General features: G+C 37.1%; 4 protein-coding genes and 3 pseudogenes across 9 annotated transcripts; all 7 read right to left on the bottom strand.

Annotated features, from left to right (window-relative positions):
- Positions 1-417: 417 nt before the first annotated feature.
- Positions 418-1,650, bottom strand: LOC141827740 (transcription termination factor MTERF8, chloroplastic-like; annotated as a pseudogene).
- Positions 1,651-3,253: 1,603 nt separating this feature from the next.
- LOC141827618 (transcription termination factor MTERF8, chloroplastic-like) lies at positions 3,254-4,581 on the bottom strand. Its single transcript, XM_074714909.1, has one exon. It carries the CDS (start codon positions 4,570-4,572, stop codon positions 3,451-3,453), a length of 1,122 nt encoding a protein of 373 aa, XP_074571010.1. The 5' UTR covers positions 4,573-4,581; the 3' UTR covers positions 3,254-3,450.
- Positions 4,582-5,569: 988 nt separating this feature from the next.
- LOC141827602 (uncharacterized) lies at positions 5,570-6,853 on the bottom strand (annotated as a pseudogene).
- A 728-nt stretch (positions 6,854-7,581) lies between these two features.
- On the bottom strand, positions 7,582-9,379 carry LOC141827414 (transcription termination factor MTERF8, chloroplastic-like). 6 transcript variants are annotated; one of them, XM_074714648.1, is made up of 2 exons: positions 8,572-9,379; positions 7,582-8,089 (listed from the first exon to the last, which is right to left on the bottom strand). In XM_074714648.1, exons 1-2 carry the CDS (start codon positions 9,351-9,353, stop codon positions 7,816-7,818), a joined length of 1,056 nt encoding a protein of 351 aa, XP_074570749.1. In that variant the 5' UTR covers positions 9,354-9,379; the 3' UTR covers positions 7,582-7,815. The 6 variants fall into 6 exon arrangements, 1 of the variants encoding a protein (XP_074570749.1); XR_012601681.1 differs by having other exon boundaries at positions 7,858-7,947; positions 8,230-9,379; XR_012601684.1 differs by having other exon boundaries at positions 7,882-7,947; positions 8,235-9,379.
- Positions 9,380-10,978: 1,599 nt separating this feature from the next.
- Positions 10,979-12,394, bottom strand: LOC141827757 (uncharacterized). Its single transcript, XM_074715075.1, has one exon. It carries the CDS (start codon positions 12,392-12,394, stop codon positions 11,279-11,281), a length of 1,116 nt encoding a protein of 371 aa, XP_074571176.1. The 3' UTR covers positions 10,979-11,278.
- A 1,852-nt stretch (positions 12,395-14,246) lies between these two features.
- Positions 14,247-15,569, bottom strand: LOC141827621 (transcription termination factor MTERF8, chloroplastic-like). Its single transcript, XM_074714911.1, has 2 exons — positions 14,374-15,569; positions 14,247-14,284 (listed from the first exon to the last, which is right to left on the bottom strand). The coding sequence occupies exon 1, from the start codon at positions 15,537-15,539 to the stop codon at positions 14,424-14,426; it is 1,116 nt and encodes a 371-aa protein (XP_074571012.1). The 5' UTR covers positions 15,540-15,569; the 3' UTR covers positions 14,247-14,284; positions 14,374-14,423.
- A 1,128-nt stretch (positions 15,570-16,697) lies between these two features.
- On the bottom strand, positions 16,698-18,301 carry LOC141826631 (uncharacterized; annotated as a pseudogene).
- Positions 18,302-19,103: the final 802 nt, after the last annotated feature.

The following is a 19,103-nucleotide window of genomic DNA, read 5'->3' as shown; positions in this document are numbered from 1 at the left end:
TAAAGGACAAATATCTTCTTATCAGGAATTCAACTGGCATATCCCTAAAACAAATCCTTTACAACTCAATCAAGTTCCAAAATGGAACTCAGAAAGCCTAACATCTTCATGTCTACAGTAACAATGGCATGTATAATATAGAATATGAAAATTAAAAATGGTTTCTCTCTAATCTTGGCAGATGGGTATTGTTTCCAGGCTTAAATCCAACTCTGCTTGTGATGATTCTAAAAGGCAAATATCTTCTAATTGGAATGAGTTCAACTGATAAGAAAATAAAACAAATCCTTTTCAACTCAAATCAGATTGCAAAATGGAACTCAGAAAACCTAACATCCTCATGCCTACAGTAACAGTTACATGCATAATCAAGTAAACCATATGAAAACTACGACAAGATTGGTTCACTATCATTGCTTATCCAGTAACAAAAATCAAACCTATATAAATCTTGCATTCATTCACAGTTTGGATCACTCCCTTTGAACTCAGCTACAACTCACAATACTTCAAGCAGTTTGGGGAGTATATCTTGATAAGGGAGCACATACTTCTGCAAAAATTTTGAACCAGATGTTGAGAAAAACATATGTGGCTTGTTTGTTGACATCCATAACCCTTCAGATTTCAATATCTCCATCACACGAAATCGAGGAATTAACCTCTTTTCCAAACTTAATCCTAAAGGTGTCGGGTGGTAAGCAATGTCTAAAGGTGCAATCCCAACATCCTTGACCAAAAATTCCATCTTTCTCTGCAAGGACTCTATGGAAAGGCTTGCAAATTTTGGATATTTCTTGATTGCGGTGCCGAAATCCGACTTCGACCAACCAAAACTGTTCATGAGCTTGACTTGGGCTTCAAATTTTTCCCTGCTGACCGCGTGCAGCACATAAAGGATCCAGAGGAACATTGCAGATCCTCGGGGAACTCCAAGTCCGTCAGCTCTATCTACCAGAGCCCGGAAGGTATTTGGGTTCAGCACGATGAAGCTGGGGTGTCTTTTAATGACAAGAGAAACCCGGTCTTCAGGAATACCAAGTTCATCCCGTAAGAAGTTCAAGTTCGGGCGTACCACATTCTCAATGCTGTTGCTTATAAACCTGTTACCCCTCCGGAGATTCCTGAGGAGGATCTCCCTGGATCCTAGAAGACTTTCCCAAACCTTCAATTTGGGGAGAAGCGTATTCTGGGTGTTGAGGGAAAGAAGGTCGGGGTGCAGCATAACGACATGGACGGCGTCGGACAACGAGAACCCCATGTCGCGCAAAAAATTGAACTTCGGAGCGAGTTTCGTCTCCACATCCCAGGCGAGCAATCCTGGCCTCCAAGATATTAACTTTCTGAAATTAGCGCCATCGAGGCCCTGAGATCTGAAGAATCCAAGAACAGCGTCGGGCTGGTCGGTGGACAGAAAACGGGGAGCGACTTTGAGACCTTGGAAGCATCGTTGGCGGAGAAGCCGCATGTATTCACGAGGTACTCGACCAGGAACTGCGGATCGGGAGAAGCTGTGGTGCCTAAGGAGGAGACGGATGTGCCGGTGGAGGAGTAGACGCGACAGAGTTGTGTCGAAGGAGGGAGGGCATGGCGGCGGACCAGGGATTGAAGCATCGCCGTCGGCGCGTCATGTGACAGCGTAAGGACGACCCAAATAGATCCCGTAAAACCCTAATTCTACTCTTGGAACCCTAATTCAACGGAGATACTGATTCGAACCATATAATTTTTTTTATTAATCATCCAGATAAATTTAAAAAATATAAATAGAATAAATTTAAAAAATATATAAATAAAATAAATTTAAAAAATATAGATGGATCATCAAATTAAATTAAAAAATATAGATGGATCGTATAATTCAATCACCTTTATGTTTCGTATACATAAGGTCTATCTAACGTGTTTTGGTTCGATCTATTTAGCATATTGATTATTTTCTTGCTTTATTAGAAATTTAATTATTTAAATTTTGCCCGTCTATCCATTCAAACAACTTATAAATAATTATACGCATATAAAATTAAAGAATTTAAACAATAATTAGACTTATTCATCAACAAACTTATTATTATTTATTTATATTCATTTAATACACATAAAATCAATAAAATAAACAAATTCAAATAACTCATTAAATTAAATAAATAAATTTATATATATATATATATATATATATATATATATATATATATTTAATTAATGAATAAAAATTACTAATTATTTATAAATAAAATTTATAAATCATATTTACTAATAAAATTCTCATCAATATACTAAATAAATCAACTTTTAAATTAAACAAAATAATTAATATTATCAAATTTAATAATAAATCTAACAAGATAAAAATTATAAAATTTCAAAATAATCAAATAAACTTAAACTAAGAGTTTAATAATATATAAACGAATCAAATTAGAATCAAACTTACATCAAATTCAAATTCATAAAAAATAAATCAAATCAAACTTAAACAACTATATTAACGGCTTAATTCATTTTAAAATCGACTTGACTTAACTCTGTTATCTTATAAAACAAACCTGAAAAATTAACTCATTTACAACCCTACATAATAAGATGGTAACAGAAGATAGAAAACAGATACCTGGTTGCAAAGAGGACGAACACTGCAGTTACAGCAGCAAAAGAGGATGAATCTGTGAAGAGATCTATCTAGGGCACCTGAGCCTACTCGATATTTATCCTAAACGGCTTGACCTGAGTAGATTAAGCAGTTGAACAGATCGAGTGGCCGGCCTAGATTGCCTTTAAAACACTAACTCAAGGGGGCTGCTAAGCATGAGATGTAGTCGCCTAACAAAGCAGCCTTGGCGATTGCCCAGGCTACTTTTGAGGACCACCATATATATATATATATATATATTAGTATAAGATCTTTATGATCACTTCACAATTCAAATTACTATACACGAAGAATCACAGACAAACAGTACTTCACATATATGTAGGAATTTGTAATGGACAACATTCAGAAATAGACTCTGTAATTTTTGTGTTAACAAACAAGAAAATTTAAGAGTGACACTTTCAATGAAGCTCAACAAAGAAGCTTCTAACTAGAATATTAAGAGATGAGATAAATTAAATAGAAGGTAAGTGATTTTTCACTAAGCTTGGCAAATGTCACTGTACTACAACATGAATCAAATTTTGCTGGAAGAAAAAAAAAAATCACTTTTTTTGACATTTTAAAAGACACAATGTCTTCTACTTTGTGAGGAGTTCAACTGACAACTTCCTAAAATAAGTGCTTTGCAAGTCAAAACAAACTAGCATCCTCATGATGTTTACATTAGGAGTTAGTAATAAGTAAACCATATGAAAAACTAGAACAAGAATGGTTCAATATCATTACTTATCCAGAAAAGAAACTCATACCCGAATAAACCCCTGTTGGTTATTCCTCTCAAGCTCAGCTGCAACTCACAAGACTTCATGCAGTTTGGGTAATTTATCTTTGTAAGGGAACACATACTTCTGCAAAAATCTTGGACCAGATAATGAGAATAGTTCATGTAGCTTGTTTGTTGACGTCCATAACCCTTCAGATTTCAATATCTCCATCACACGAAATCGAGGAATTAACCTCTTTTCCAAACTTAATCCTAAAGACGTCGGGTGGTAAGCAATGTCTAAAGGTGCAATCCCAACATCCTTGACCAAAAATTCCATCTTTCTCTGCAATGACTCTATGGAAAGGCTTGCAAATTTTGGATATTTCTTGATTGCGGTGCCGAAATCCGACTTTGACCAACCAAAACTGTTCATGAGCTTGACTTGGGCTTCAAATTTTTCCCTGCTGACCGCGTGTAGCACATAAAGGATCCAGAGGAACATTGCAGATCCTCGGGGAACTCCAAGTCCGTCAACTCTATCCACCAGAGCCCGGAGGGTATTTGGGTTCAGCACGATGAAGCTGGGGTGACTTTTAATGACAAGAGAAACCCGGTCTTCAGGAATACCACATTCATCCCGTAAGAAGTTCAAGTTCGGGCGTACCACATTCTCAATGCTGTTGCCTATAAACCTGTTACCCCTCCGGAGATTCTTGAGGAGGATCTCCCTGGATCCAAGAAGACTTTCCCAAACCTTCAATTTGGGGAGAAGCGTATTTTGGATGTTGACGGAAAGAATGTCGGGGTGCAGCATAACGACATTGACGGCGTCGGACACAGATAACCCCATGTCGTGCAAAAAATTGAACTTCGGAGCGAGTTTCGTCTCCACATCCCACCCGAGCACTCTCGGTTTCCAAGCTATTATCTTTCTGAGATTATCGCCTTCAAAGCCCTGAGATCTGAGGAATCCAACAACAGCGTCGGGCTTCTCGGTGGACCGAAGACGGGGATGCGTCTTGAAGACCTTGGAAGCATCGTCCGCAGAGAACCCGCATGAGTTCACGAGGTAGTCGACCATGAAGTGGGGATCGGGAGAAGCGGTGACGCCTGAAGAGGACGCAGAAGTGCCGGTGGAGAAGAAGACACGACGGAGTTGGATCGATGGAAGGAGCGCATGGCGGCGGACTAGGGAGTGAAGGTGAAGCATCGGGATGGCGCTCCGGCCGACCAGGTAAGACAGTCACGAATATAACGCAAAGACCAAATTGCAAAACCCTAATTGAAACGCCACTTTCAGGCTAATGTCACATTTGCCCCCCTATATGTTTCATAATATTTTAAAGCTACCCCACAAAAAATAATTATAATAACAACCTGCTGCTTTAAATATTTAAGGTTCCATTATTTTACATAAAGTGTTATACTGATAAAATAATTTGCAAGAATATTTTTAAAAAATGTACTTTTAATTTTTGATGCATGAAAGGAGTTAATAATTTCAATTCTTTAAATATTTTAAGGTTCCATTTATTAGTCCTCAAAGTCACTGCAGTACCTACAAATCCATTTTAACTCAATCAAGTTGCAAAATGAAACACAAAAAGACTGACATTCTCATGTCTACAGTAGGAATGGCATGTATAATATATTATATGAAAATTAAAAAGGGTTTCTCTATAATCTTGGCAGATGTATTGTTTTCAGGCATAAATCCAACTCTGCTTGTGATGATTCTAAAAGACAAATATCTTCTTATTGGAAGGAGTTCAACTGATAAGGTCAGGTCCTAAAACAAATCCTTTTCAACTCAATCAGATTGCAAAATGGAACTCAGAAAACATCCCCATGCCTACAGTAGTTACATTCAAAATCAAGTAAACCATATGAAAACTACGACAAGATTGGTTCAATATCATTGCTTATCCAGTCATAAAAATCAAACCTATATAAATCTTGCATTCATTCACAGTTTGGATCATTCCCTATGAGCTCAGCTACAACTCACAATACTTCAAGCAGTTTGGGGAGTATATCTTGATAAGGAAGCACATACTTCTGCACAAATTTTGGACCAGATGTTGAGAAAATTATAAGTAGCTTGTTTGTTGACTTCCATAACCCTTCAGATTTCAATATCTCCATCACACGAAATCGAGGAATTAACCTCTTTTCCATCTTTCTCTGCAATAATTCTATGGAAAGGCTTAAAAAGATTGGATATTTCTTCATTGCAGTAACGAAATCCGAGTTCTCATGTCTTCTACAGTCACAGTTACAAATAATAGAGCATGGAAATTACATTAAAGATTAGTTCAATATCATTGTTTATACGTCATAAAATACCATACTCAAGTAAATCCTTGCAGCCATTTTGCAGTTTGGATTATTCCGCTTCAACTCAGCTACAGCTCACAAGACTTCAAGAAGTTTGGGGAGTTTATCTTTGTAAGGATGAACAAAGCTCTGCAAAAATTTTGGATCCGGCAATGAGAAAAATCTATGTAGCTTGATTTTTGAAGTCCATAACCCTTCAGATTTCAATATCCTCATCAAATGAAATCGAGGAATTAACCTCTTTTCCAAACTAAAAGATAAAACTATTGGTTGGTCAGCAATATAGGAAGGTGTAACTTCAACATCCTTGATAAAAAATTCCATCTTCCTCTGCAGTGATTCCATGGAAAACTTTAAAAAAGTTGGACGTTTCTTGATTGCAGCACTGAAATCCGAGTTAGACCAACCAAAGCTGTGCATGAGCTTAACTTGGGCCTCAAATTTTTCCCTGCTGATCGCGTGCAGCACATTAAGAACCCAGAGGAACATCTTAGATTTCCGGGGAATTCCAAGCCCTTCAGTTCTATCTACCAGAGCTCGGAGGGCATCTGGGCTATGCACGATCAATCTGGGGCGCGTTCTAAGGACAAGAGAAATCCGTTCTTCAGGAATACCACATTCATCCCGTAAGAAGTTAATGTTGGGGCGCAGTACATTCTCAATGTTTCTGGTCATAAACCTGTTATAGCTCAGGAGATTCTCGAGGAGGATCTCTCTGGATCCAAAAAGACTTTCCCAAAACTTCAATCTGGGGAGAAGCGTGTTCTGGATGTGACAGGAAAGAAAGACGGGGTGCATCATAATGACATTGACGGCGTCGGACTCAGAGAACCCCATGTCGCGCAAAAATTTAAACCTTGGAGCGAGTTTCGTTTCCACATCCCAGCGGAGCAATCCTGGTTTCCGAGCTATTATCTTTCTGAGATTAACTCCATCAAGGCCCTGAGATCTGAAGAATCCAAGAACAGCGTCGGACTTCTCGGTGGACCGAAAACGGGGAGCAACTTTGAGACCTTGGAAGCGGTGGCGCCTGAGGAGGAGGAGGAGGCGGAGGCGGAAGCGCCGGCGGAGAAGAAGACGCGACGGAGTTGGATCGATGGAAGGAGCGCATGGCGGCGGACTAGGGAGCGAAGGTGAAGCTGCATCGGGACGGCGCTTCGGGCGACCAGGTTAGCTCGTCACAAACATAACGCAAAGATCAAATCGCAAAACCCTAATGTCACATTTGCCCCCCTAAATGTTTCATTTTTTCTAAAGCTACCCCCACAAATTTCACTTTTTTGCCTTGCATATGCAAAAAAATGATAATAATAACAACCTGCTCCTTTAAATATTTAAGGTTCCATTTATTTTACATAAAGTGTAATACTGATAAAATAGTTTGCAGGTTCGAAAGCGAAGCCAGACAACACCCTCCTGTGTCGCGACCAACTGTAATTTCCCGATTTATCTCCTCACAAATGATCGGGAGGCCGATCGTGTGGGACTGCAAAGTGACGGATTCCACTTTTGCAAAAGATAAAATAGTTTGCAAGAATATTTTTATAAAATGTACTTTTAATTTTTTGACTGTTAATAATTTCAATTCTTTAAATATTTAAGGTTCCATTTATTAGTCCTTAAAGTCACTGCAGTACCTACAAATCCTTTTTAGCTCAATCAAGTTGCAAAATGGAACTCAGAAAGCCTAACAATTTCATGTCTACAAAAACAATGGCATGTATAATATAGAATATGAAAATTAAAAATAGTTTCTCTATAATCTTGGCAGATGGGTATTGTTTTCAGGCTTAAATCCAACTCTGCTTGTAGAGAGGGCAAAAATAGCCTTTGATGATTCTAAAAGACAAATATCTTCTAATTGGAAGGAGTTCAACTGACAAGGACATAAAACAAATCCTTTTCAACTCAAGCAGATTGCAAAATGGAACTCAGAAAACCTTACATCCTCATGCCTACAGTAACAGTTACATTCATAATCAAGTAAACCATATGAAAACTACGACAAGAGTGGTGCAATATCATCATCGCTTATCCAGTCATAAAAATCAAACCTCTATAAATCTTGCATTCATTCACAGTTTGGATCATTCCCTTTGAACTCAGCTACAACTCACTATACTTCAAGCAGTGTGGGGAGTATATCTTGATAAGGAAGCACATACTTCTGCAAAAATTTTGGGCCAGATGTTGAGAAAAATATAGGTAGCTTGTTTGTTGACTTCCATAACCCTTCAGATTTCAATATCTGCATCACACGAAATCGAGGAATTAACCTCTTTTCCAAACTTAATACTAAAGGCACCGGGCGGCAAGCAATGTCTGAAGGTGAAATTCCAACATCATTGACCAAAAATTCCATCTTTCTCTGCAATAACTCTATGGAAAGGCTTAAAAAGATTGGATATTTCTTCATTGCAGTAACGAAATCCGAGTTCTCATGTCTTCTACAGCAACAGTTATAAATAATAGAGCATGAAAACTACGTTAAAGATTAGTTCAATATCATTGTTTATACGTCATAAAATACCTTACTCAAATAAATCCTTGCAGCCATTTGCAGTTTGGATTATTCCGCTTCAACTCAGCTACAGCTCACAATACTTCAAGAAGTTTGGGGAGTTTATCTTTGTAAGGGAGAACAAAGCTCTGCAAAAATTTTGAATCCGGCAATGAGAAAAATCTATGTAGCTTGATTTTTGAAGTCCATAACCCTTCAGATTTCAATATCTTCATCAAATGAAATCGAGGAATTAACCTCTTTTCCAAACTAAAAGATAAAACTATTGGTTGGTCAGCAATATAGGAAGGTGTAACTTCAACATCCTTGATAAAAAATTCCATCTTCCTCTGCAATGACTCTATGGACAACATTAAAAAAGTTGGACGTTTCTTGATTGCAGCACTGAAATCCGAGTTAGACCAACCAAAGCTGTGCATGAGCTTAACTTGGGCCTCAAATTTTTCCCTGCTGATCACGTGCAGCACATTAAGAACCCAGAGGAACATCTTAGATTTCCGGGGAATTCCAAGCCCTTCAGTTCTATCTACCAGAGCTCGGAGGGCATCTCGGCTATGCACGATCAAGGTGGGGCGCGTTCTAAGGACAAGAGAAATCCGCTCTTCAGGAATACCACATTCATCCCGTAAGAAGTTAATGTTGGGGCGCAGTACATTCTCAATGTTTCTGGTCATAAACCTGTTATAGCTCAGGAGATTCTCGAGGAGGATCTCTCTGGATCCAAAAAGACTTTCCCAAAACTTCAATCTGGGGAGAAGCGTGTTCTGAATGTTATAGGAAAGAAAGATGGGGTGCAGCATAACGACATGGACGGCGTCGGACTCAGAGAACCCCAAGTCGCGCAAAAGTTTAAACCTTGGAGCGAGTTTCGTTTCCACATCCCAGGTGAGCAATCCTGGTTTCCGAGCTATTATCTTTCTGACATTGGCTCCATCAAGGCCCTGAGATCTGAAGAATCCAAGAACAGCGTCGGACTTCTCGGTGGACCGAAAACGGGGGAGCGACTTTGAGACCTTCGAAGCGGCGGCGCCTGAGGAGGAGGAGGCGGAAGCGCCGGTGGAGAAGAAGGCGCAACGGAGTTGGATCGACGGAAGGACATGGCGGCGGACTAGGGAGCGAAGGTGAAGCTGCATCGGGACGGCGCGTTGGCCGACCAAGGCAAGCTCGTAACGCATATAACGCGAAAGACCAAATTGCAAAACCCTAATTGAAAGTTGAGACGCCTCTTCCGGGCTATTTTCAGTTTCCCACAAATTCCACTTTTGCCTTGCATTACATGGCAAGAATAATAAATAACAAAAAATAATTGGATAAAAATAAAAAAAATACGCCCTAAATTGTACAAATCATCAAAAAAATAAAATATCTCCCTTCCTTCAATTAAAAAAAAAAAGATTACCCTTATTTTCGACACTATTATATCGATAGATATAATAATATAAAAAAATTAACTATTCCATTTTAATCAAAATTACTATACAAATCACTATTATATTAAAAAAATATTTTCCAACTTAATTAAAATTATTTAAATTTATCAAAATTATTTTAAATTAATTAAAATTATTATAAAATAATCATAATAATTATTAAATAACTTCTACATATTATAATATAATCGTGATAGAACAACTGTGTGAATAAATAGAGTTTCTGTTGATCAACGCTATACAAGTAGTACCTTCAGTTCTCATTGATTCAAATACTTAAGCAAGCGATAAACTTACTGTTTCCTCATAATAAGAATATCACTTTCGGTAAAGATCAGTGAAGGAGCTTGCAATGTGAATTCTAAGCTACTTCAACTTTCAAAAGTATTAAAACGATTGATCTTACAACTAATTTGAAAGAAAATGGGTTGAGCACACATCTGACTCTGCTTGCAAAAAGGGGGGAAATCGCCTTTCATAATTCTAAAAGACAAATATCTTCGACATATTCCTAGAACAAATGCTTAGATCAAGTTACAAACTGGAACTCAGAAAGCCTAACATCCTCATGTCAATGGCATGTATATATATAGACACACACACATCAAAGAATGTTAATCATTCAAAAAAAGTTCCAAATCTCATGTAAATAAGTGATTAGCAAATTCATCACACAATTTATAATTTCATATTGCCATCAATAAACATAATACAATAACATACATAAATAGATTATCGAGCATTATAAATCCAATCAAACAATTTATAAATAAGCACATAAAATTAATGAACACTGCAGTTTGCAGCAGTAGCAGAAGAGGATATATCTGTGAAGAGATATATCTGGGACACCTGAGCCTTACTCTGATATTTATACTAAGCCTACTAAGCCGCTTGACCTGAGTAGAACACCAACGTCAAAGGGGCTGCTATGTATGAGATGTAGTCACCTAAGAAAGCTGCCTTGGCGGCCCCGGCTACTTTTGAGAACAACCATATATATACTAGTATTAGTATAAGATCTTTATGATCACTTTACAATTCAAATTACTATACAAGAAGAACCTCAGGTAAACAATACTTCACATATATGTAACAATTTGTAATTGACAACATTCAGAAATAGACTCTAATTTTTGTGTTAACAAACAAGGAAACTTATGTAGGTGACTGACTCTATCGACATATCAAGAGTGACACGTTCAATGAAGCTCAACAAAGACGCTTCTAACTAGAATATTAGAAGGAAAGTGATTTCTCACTAACCTTGGCAGATATTACTGTACCACAACATGAATCAAACATTTCTTGAAGAAAAAAAGGAGAGAGAAAAAACAATTTTTTTACATTTGAAAAGACACAATGTCTTTTACTTTGCAAAGAGTTCAACTGATAACTTCCTAAAATAAGTGCTTTGCAAGCCAATCAGGTAGTAATTTGGAAAAAACTAGCATCCTCATGTCCACATTAGCAATTACATTTATAATTGACGGATTATGAAAGTAATAAGTAAACCATATGAGAAACTAGAACAAGATTGGTTCAATATCATTGCTTATCCAGAAAAGAAACTCATACCCAAATAAACCCTTCAGCTGTTAGATATTCCTCTCAAACTCAGCTACAACTCACAAGACTTCAAGCAGTTTGGGTAATTTATCTTTGTAAGGGAGCACATACTTCTGCAAAAATTTTGGGCCAGATGATGAGAAAAATATATGTAGCTTGTTTGTTGACTTCCATAACCCTTCAGATTTCAATATCTTCATCACACGAAATCGAGGAATCAACGTCTTTTCCAAACTTAATCCTAAAGGCCTTGGGTGGCAAGCAATATCTAAAGCTGCAATCCCAACATCCTTGACAAAAAATTCCATCTTTCCCTGCAATGACTCTGTGGAAAGCTTTAAAAAAGTTGGATGTTTCTTGACTGCAGCATTGAAATCCAAGTTCGACCAACCAAAACTGTTCATGAGCTTAATCTGGGCTTCAAATTTTTCCCTGCTGACCCCGTGCAGCACAAAAAGGATCCAGAGGAACATCCTAGATTCTCGGGGAATTCCAATCCTGTCAGCTCTATCTACTAGAGCCCGGAGGGTATTTGGGTTATGCGCGATGAAGCTGGGGTGCTTTTTAATGACAAGAGAAACCCGCTCTTCAGGAATACCACATTCATCCCGTAAGAAGTCCATGTTGGGGCGCACTACATTCTCAATGTTGGTGCTAAAAAACCATCCACTCTTCCGGAGATTCTTGATGAGGATCTCCGTCGATCCAAATAAACTCTCCCAAATCTTCAATCTGGGGAGAAGCGTATTCTGGCTGTTGTAGCCAATAACGATAGGGTGCAGCCGAACGATACCGACGATGTCGGATTCAGATAATCCCATTTCGCGCAAAAGTTTAAACTTTGGAGCGAGGTTCGTCTCCACATCCCAGCCTAGCAATCCCGGTTTCCAAGCTATTATCCTTCTCAGATTAGCACCATCAAGGCCCTGAGATCTGAAGAACCCAAGAACGGCGTCGGCCTTCTCGGTGGACTGAATACGAGGGAGCAACTTGGAGGCCTTGGATGCAGTGTCGGTGGAGAACCCGCATGTATTAACGAGGTACTCGACCATGAAGTGGGGATCGGAAGAAGCGGCGACGCCTGAGGAGGAGACGGAAGCGCCGGTGGAGGAGAAGACGCGACGGAGTTGGCTCGAAAGAGGGAGGGCATGGCGGCGGACCAGTGAGTGAAGCATCGCGTCGGCGCCTCAATCGCCCACGTGAGGTCGACCTAACCAAAATAGATCCCGTAAAACCCTACTTCATCCAATAATTAGACGGTAAACGAACAAAGTCAGAGTTTAAAATGAATATTATGAATCATAACTATTATATTAAAATGATTATTTGACTTAATTTTTTTTTTATAAATTTAACAGTTAAAACTTGACTTGTTTGAAATTCTGACTTAGTTAAAAATATTTATAATTTTAAAATTTATTTATTTATTATATTAATAAAAAATTTATTAATAAACATGATGACACGAAGTGTTCTCCATCTCTATTATAAATATTAATAAATTGAACATAAATACATTCAAATTTATTCATTTAATACGAATACTACAGGCACATTTTTTCAAATAAAAAAAAAATCTTAATACTAATGTCAAGATTACTTTTCTCTTTAAGACAATATAATAACTTTTGATGTGATATAATTTATTATTTTATATTGTAAGTTGTGTTTGATTTTAATTATCATGTATAATTTTAATTATATAATTATTTAATAATTATATAATTAAAATTATGAAAATAATAATTATTTGATTTAATTTATTTATTTAAAAAAATAAAATATAATCAATTTAACATTTATCATATTCTTTGATTCAATTTATTTTTAAAATAAATTAAATTAAATTAATAATATTAATAATAATAATAAATTTATAATATATATAATTTATTTATAATTTTTTAAATTTAAAATAAATTTTTATATATTTTAATAAAATTATTTTTAATTTATAAATATTTAAATTAAAATTTATTAAATTAATTAACTCAATTTCAATTAAATTTTACTGTACATATCAATTAATTCAATTTTAAAATCAAAATATAATTCTAAAAAAATTATTAATCTTCAAATTTGTAAAAAATCTTAAACTACAAGTAATCATTTCTAATTTATAACTCATTCAATTATAATCTAAATCAAATAAGACTATCAACGATAACACTGAACTAAACCCGTATAACATATAACACAATAACATGCAAGAAAGCACATAACAAATAACATACAGATTATCGAGCAATATAAATCCAATCAAACAACTTATAAATAAGAGGTAAAACAGATCAAGGGGGCTTGTTAAGTATGAGATGTAATCACCTACCAAAGCTGCCTTAGTGATTGCCTGAACTACTTTTGAATAGAGCTATCAAACAAATCAATCATATGGAGAGATCAAATTCATCAGAAACTCATCATATGATAAAAAGAGAACCAATCTCAATTTGACGAAATGAAAAATCTCCAATCCAACCCAAGACAAATTATGAATTAGACAGACCAACCTACAAACCTATCAAAAAAATAAAAAATATAAAAATATTAAAATTTAAAATTTAGATTATAATTTAAATTGATCGAGTTAAAAATTTTAAATTTGAATTGCAATTTAAACGGTCAAACCTACTCGTTCATTAAATTTTTAATTTTAATTTTAAATTAAAAAAAAATAAAAATTTTCAATTAAATCAACTCAAACTTGCACAGGCCGACCCACACGAGTCGCGGGCCTAAGCAGGTGGCCCATGTTTTTTTTTTTGGTTTGTATACTCCTCGCACTTTCAGTTCTCATCAATCACCTACTCTACATTTATCATACTTTACAATTCAAATTACTAAGACATACAAGTTCAAGAATCAGCATTCAGAAATGAAATAGTCTGTAAATCACAGTTTGAGTTCACGTATATGAAAGAATTTGTAAGAAGGGGAGTGACCCTTGCATTCAGAAATGAAAAACTTTGCTGGAAGTTTTTTACATGTAAATTTTGTGTTCGTTCCTAAAATAACAAACCAATCAAGGTCAAAAAGGAATTTGGAAAAAGCTAGCATCCTCATGTCTACATTAGCAATAAGTAAACCATATGAGAAACTAGAACAAGAATGGTTCAATATCTTTGCTTATTCAGAAAAGAAAAGAAACTCATACCCAAATAAAGCATTCAGCTGTTGGATATTCCTCTCAAACTCAGCTACAACTCACAAGACTTCAAGCAGTTTGGGAAACTTATCTTTGTAAGGGAGCACATACTTCTGCAAAAATTTTGGACCAGATGATAAGAAAATTCTATGTAGCTTGTTTGTGGACTTCCATAACCCTTCAGATTTCAATATCTCCATAACACGAAATCGAGGAATTAACCTCTTTTCCAAACTTAATCCTAAAAGATCCGAGTGGTAAGCAATGTCTAAAGGTGCAAACCCAACATCCTTGACAAAAAATTCCATCTTTCCCTGCAATAACTCTATGGAAAGGTTTAAAAAAGTAGGTTGTTGCTTGACTGCAGCAATGAAATCCTTGTTCGACCAACCAAAATTGTTCATGAGCTTGATTTGGGCCTCAAATTTTTCCCTGCTGACGCCGTGCAGCACAAAAAGGATCCAGAGGAACATCCTCGAGTCTCGGGGAATTCCAATCCCGTCAGCTCTATCTACTAGAGCCCGTAGGGTGTCTGGGTTCTTCACGATGAAGGTCGGATGCCTTTTGAGGATACCAGATACCCGGTCTTCAGGAATACCACATTCATCCCGTAAGAAGTTCAAGTTAGGGCGTACCACATTCTCAATGCTATTGGTCATAAACCTAGAACAGCTCCGGAGATTCCTGAGGAGGATCTCCCTCGATCCAAATAAACTTTCCCAAACTTTCAATCTGGGAAGAAGCGTGTTCTGGACGTTGACCCAAATGATGAAGGGTTGCCGCATAATGACATTGACGATGTCGGACTCAGATAACCCCAGGTCGCGCAAAAAATTGAACTTTGGAGCGAGGATCGTCTCCACATCACAGCCGAGCACTCCTGGCCTCCAAGATATTAACTTTCTGAGATTAGCGCCATCAAAGCCATAAGATCTGAAGAATCCAAGAACAGCGAAGGGCTTCTCGATGGACCGAAAACGGGGGAGCGATTTGGATATCTTGGAAGCATCGTCGGCGGAGAACCCGCATGTATTCACGAGGTGCTCGACCAGGATGTTGGGATCAGGAGATGCGGTGGAACCTGAGAAGGAGGCGGAAGCGCCGGTGGAGAAGAAGACGCGATGGAGTTGGGCCGGAGGGGGGAGGGCACGGCGGCGGACCAGGGAGTGAAACATCGCGTCGGCGACTCAAGCGCCCGCGTGAGGTCGAGCCAAATAGATCCCGCAAAACCCTACTTCACTCACCACTTCCGGGCTCAATCTAACGCCTTTTGGTTCGATCTAATTAGCTCGTTAATAATTATTCAAATTTATTTATAAGATAATCGAATCAAATAATCAAATTTAAAATTAATTAAACTATTAAAATAATTATATAAACTTGATTTACTTATTTGTTTTACAAACTTAGCAATCAAAGCTACTTAAATTTAATTCGTTTACATAAACTCTCAATACAATTCGTTTGATTATTTAAAATTTTTATTTTAAAAAACTTATATGATAGTTGTTAAACCTGATAGGATAATCTTATTTGTTAATTTTAAAATTTTATTTAATTATTTATTATATTAATAAAAAATTATAGATGCATATAATTTATAAATTGTATTCATATTAATATATTAATAAATTGAACACAAAAATATATTTAAACTTGTTCATTTAACAAGTAGTACTAACACATTTTCTTCAAATAAAAAAAATCTTAATATTAATGTCAAGATTATTTTCTCTTTTAAGACAATATAATAACTTTAGATTGGACACAAATTATTATTATTATCATATATGCAAGACCCTAAAACATATAACATTTAAACTCCGTAATAATCAATTCAATCATGTCCACCATATTTTCCGTCATCCCAACGGTCTTACACAATCGATTTCACAATTATCTGTAAAAAGATAAATCGAAAAATTATAATTAGCCACTACGAAGGAGGACATTACCTCGACTTCGTCGAAATTCGATCATTGTCCACTTCAGTAGCTAACTCAACCATATCCCCGGAGGCATTACTCATACACATGACACAATAACATGCAAGAAGGCACATAACACAGTAACATTCAGATTATCAAGCAATATAAATCCAATCAAACAACTTATAAATAAGAGGTAAAACAGATCAAGGGGGCAGTTAAGTATGAGATGTAATCACCTACCAAAGCTGCCTTGGTGATTGCCTGAGCTACTTTTGAGAACAACCATGTATATAGTAGTATAATATCTTTAGACAATTTTGAATAATAATACTTTTGAGAACTACTCTACATTTATCATACTTTACAATTCAAATTACTATACAACAAGAATCTCAGGCAAACAGCACTGCACGTATATGTAATAATTTGTAATTGACAGCATTCAGAAATGAAATAGAAGACTGTAATTTTTGTGTTAACATAATAAGAGTGACACTTTCTATGAAGCTCAACAAAGAAACTTCTAACTAGAATGCTATTCTCCTTCAGCTTTCAAATAGAAGGAAAGTGATTTCTCACTAACCTTGGTAGATGTCAGTGTCCCACAATTTGCTGAAAGAAAACAGAAAAAAAAATCACATTTTAAAAATTTTTAAACACAAATTCTTCTATTTTGCAAGGAATTCAACTGACAACTTCCTAAAATAAGTGCTTTGCAAGTCAATCAAGTACTAGAAAAGAAATTTGGGAAAACCAAGACAGCATCCTCATGTCTATATTAGCAATTACATTTATAATTGGCCAACAAGGAAAGTAATAAGTAAAGCGTATCAGAAACTAGAACGAGTTATCCAAGAAAAAAATCATACCCAAATAAACCTCACAAGACTTCAAGCAGTTTGGGTAATTTATCTTTGTAAGGGAGTACATACTTCTGCAAAAATTTTGGCCCCGGCGATGAGAAAAACGTAGATAACTTCTTCTGTGAAGTCCATGACCCTTCAGATTTCAATATCTCCATCACATGAAATCGAGGAATTAACCTCTTTTCCAAACTTAATCGTAAAAACACTGACTGCTTAGCAATGTCTGAAGGTGCCAGGCCAACATCCTTGACTAAAAATTCCATCTTTCTCTGCAATACCTCTGTGGAAAGCCATAAAAAAGTTGGATGTTTCTTGACTGCAGCAACGAAATCGGAGTTCGACCAACCAAAGCTGTTCATGATCTTGACTTGGGCCTCAAATTTTTCCCTGCTGACCCCGTGCAGCACATCAAGGATCCACAGGAACATCCCAGATCCCCGAGTAATTCCGATCCCCTCAACTCTATCTACCAAAGCCCGGAGGGAATCTGGTTTCTGCACGAAGAAGCCTGGGTGCCTTTTAAGGACGAGAAATCCGCTCTTCAGGAATACCACATTCATCCCGCAAGAAGTTCATGTTGGGGCGCACTACATTCTCAATGTTGCTGCTAAAAAACCATCCACACCTCCGGAGATTCTTGAGGAGGATCTCCTTCGATCCAAATAAATCTTCCCAAACCTTGAATCGGGAGTGAAGCGCATTCTCCCTGTTGAAGCCAATAACGATAGGGTGCCGCCGAACGATACCGATGATGTCGGACTCAGATAATCCCATGTCGCGCAAAATTTTAAACTTCGGTGCGAGGTTCGTCTCCACATCCCAGCCGAGAAATCCTGGTTTCCAAGCTATTATCCTTCTCAGATTAGCGCCATCAAAGCCCTGAGACCTGAAGAACCCAAGAACGGCGTCGGGCTTCTCGGCGGACTGAATACGAGGGAGCAACTTGGAGACCTTGGAAGCGTCGTCGGCGGAGAAGCCGCATGTATTCACGAGGTACTCGACCATGAAGTGAGGATCGGGAGAAGTGGTGTCGCCTGAGGAGGAGACGGAAGCGCCGGTGGAGGAGAAGACGCGACGGAGTTGGGTCGATCGAGCAAGCACATGGTGGCGAACTAGGGAGCGAAGCATGGCGTCGGCGCGTCCGAATGGAACCGAACCCAAAAGCGAATTGCAAAACCCTACTACTTGAATCACCTCACATCTCTTCTTCTGGGTTAATTTCACTTATGACTCCCTGTATGTTTCACATTTTCTTATATCTACCCACAAACATTATATTTGATGAAAATTTTCAGATACAGATAAATTACAGAAGCAATGAATTAGTGTTTCTACAAATATATTATTGCGGTAATGGATCATTTTGTCCCCGGGACAATAATACAACGGTAGGACATCCAAATTGTGACCCAAAGATCCGCGATTCGATCCCCAACTACGGTATATTTACAAGAATTTTTTTTCAAATGGGAAACGCAATCAAAGGATGTTGGACATCTGTATTGACCACTGTATGCACTTCCCGATTTATCCTGATGGTCGGTGGGAAACTTCTGTGGAACCGACCACCCCAGGGATTGAGTCCATGAGACTGACTGGGATTTATCATTTTTTTTTTTGTAATGGACCATTTTGCTAGTAATTTTACACCTTAAAGGCATGTATTTTCTAGATACTTGCAATCTCATTAGAGACCTAGAAAATAAATTAGATAGACCCACATCAACAAGATGTATGTCCCAACCATTCATAGTTAACTAGATGAATACTTTTCTAACAATGAACAGTTCAAGACTATAAAGATAGTAATAATCAGATCCTTTTGAGTAACTATGAATTATTATTACAAATAGAGTATCCTATGATCTAGTACCTTCAGTTTGGGGTATTCAACTAATCTTGTTTATAAACACTGTACAATTCAAATGATTTAACTATCAGA

Source organism: Curcuma longa, chromosome 4, assembly GCF_044706935.1.
Source record: "Curcuma longa cultivar G26 ecotype Majalengka, Jawa Barat chromosome 4, ITB_CL_G26_1.1, whole genome shotgun sequence".
NCBI classification, from domain to species: Eukaryota; Viridiplantae; Streptophyta; class Magnoliopsida; order Zingiberales; family Zingiberaceae; genus Curcuma; species Curcuma longa.
Note: the sequence above shows the minus strand (reverse complement) of the source record. Positions and strands in the feature narration are given on the sequence as shown.

Excerpts from the sequence above, each read along its gene's own strand:
- LOC141827618 (XM_074714909.1), bottom strand. The coding sequence starts at position 4,572 with ATGCTTCACCTTCACTCCCTAGTCCGCCGCCATGCGCTCCTTCCATCG.
- LOC141827414 (XM_074714648.1), bottom strand. The coding sequence starts at position 9,353 with ATGCAGCTTCACCTTCGCTCCCTAGTCCGCCGCCATGTCCTTCCGTCG. Across the intron at positions 8,090-8,571 it reads AAACGTCCAACTTTTTTAAT|CCTTTCCATAGAGTTATTGC; the intron begins GTTGTCCATAGA and ends AATCTTTTTAAG.
- LOC141827757 (XM_074715075.1), bottom strand. The coding sequence starts at position 12,394 with ATGCTTCACTCACTGGTCCGCCGCCATGCCCTCCCTCTTTCGAGCCAA.
- LOC141827621 (XM_074714911.1), bottom strand. The coding sequence starts at position 15,539 with ATGTTTCACTCCCTGGTCCGCCGCCGTGCCCTCCCCCCTCCGGCCCAA.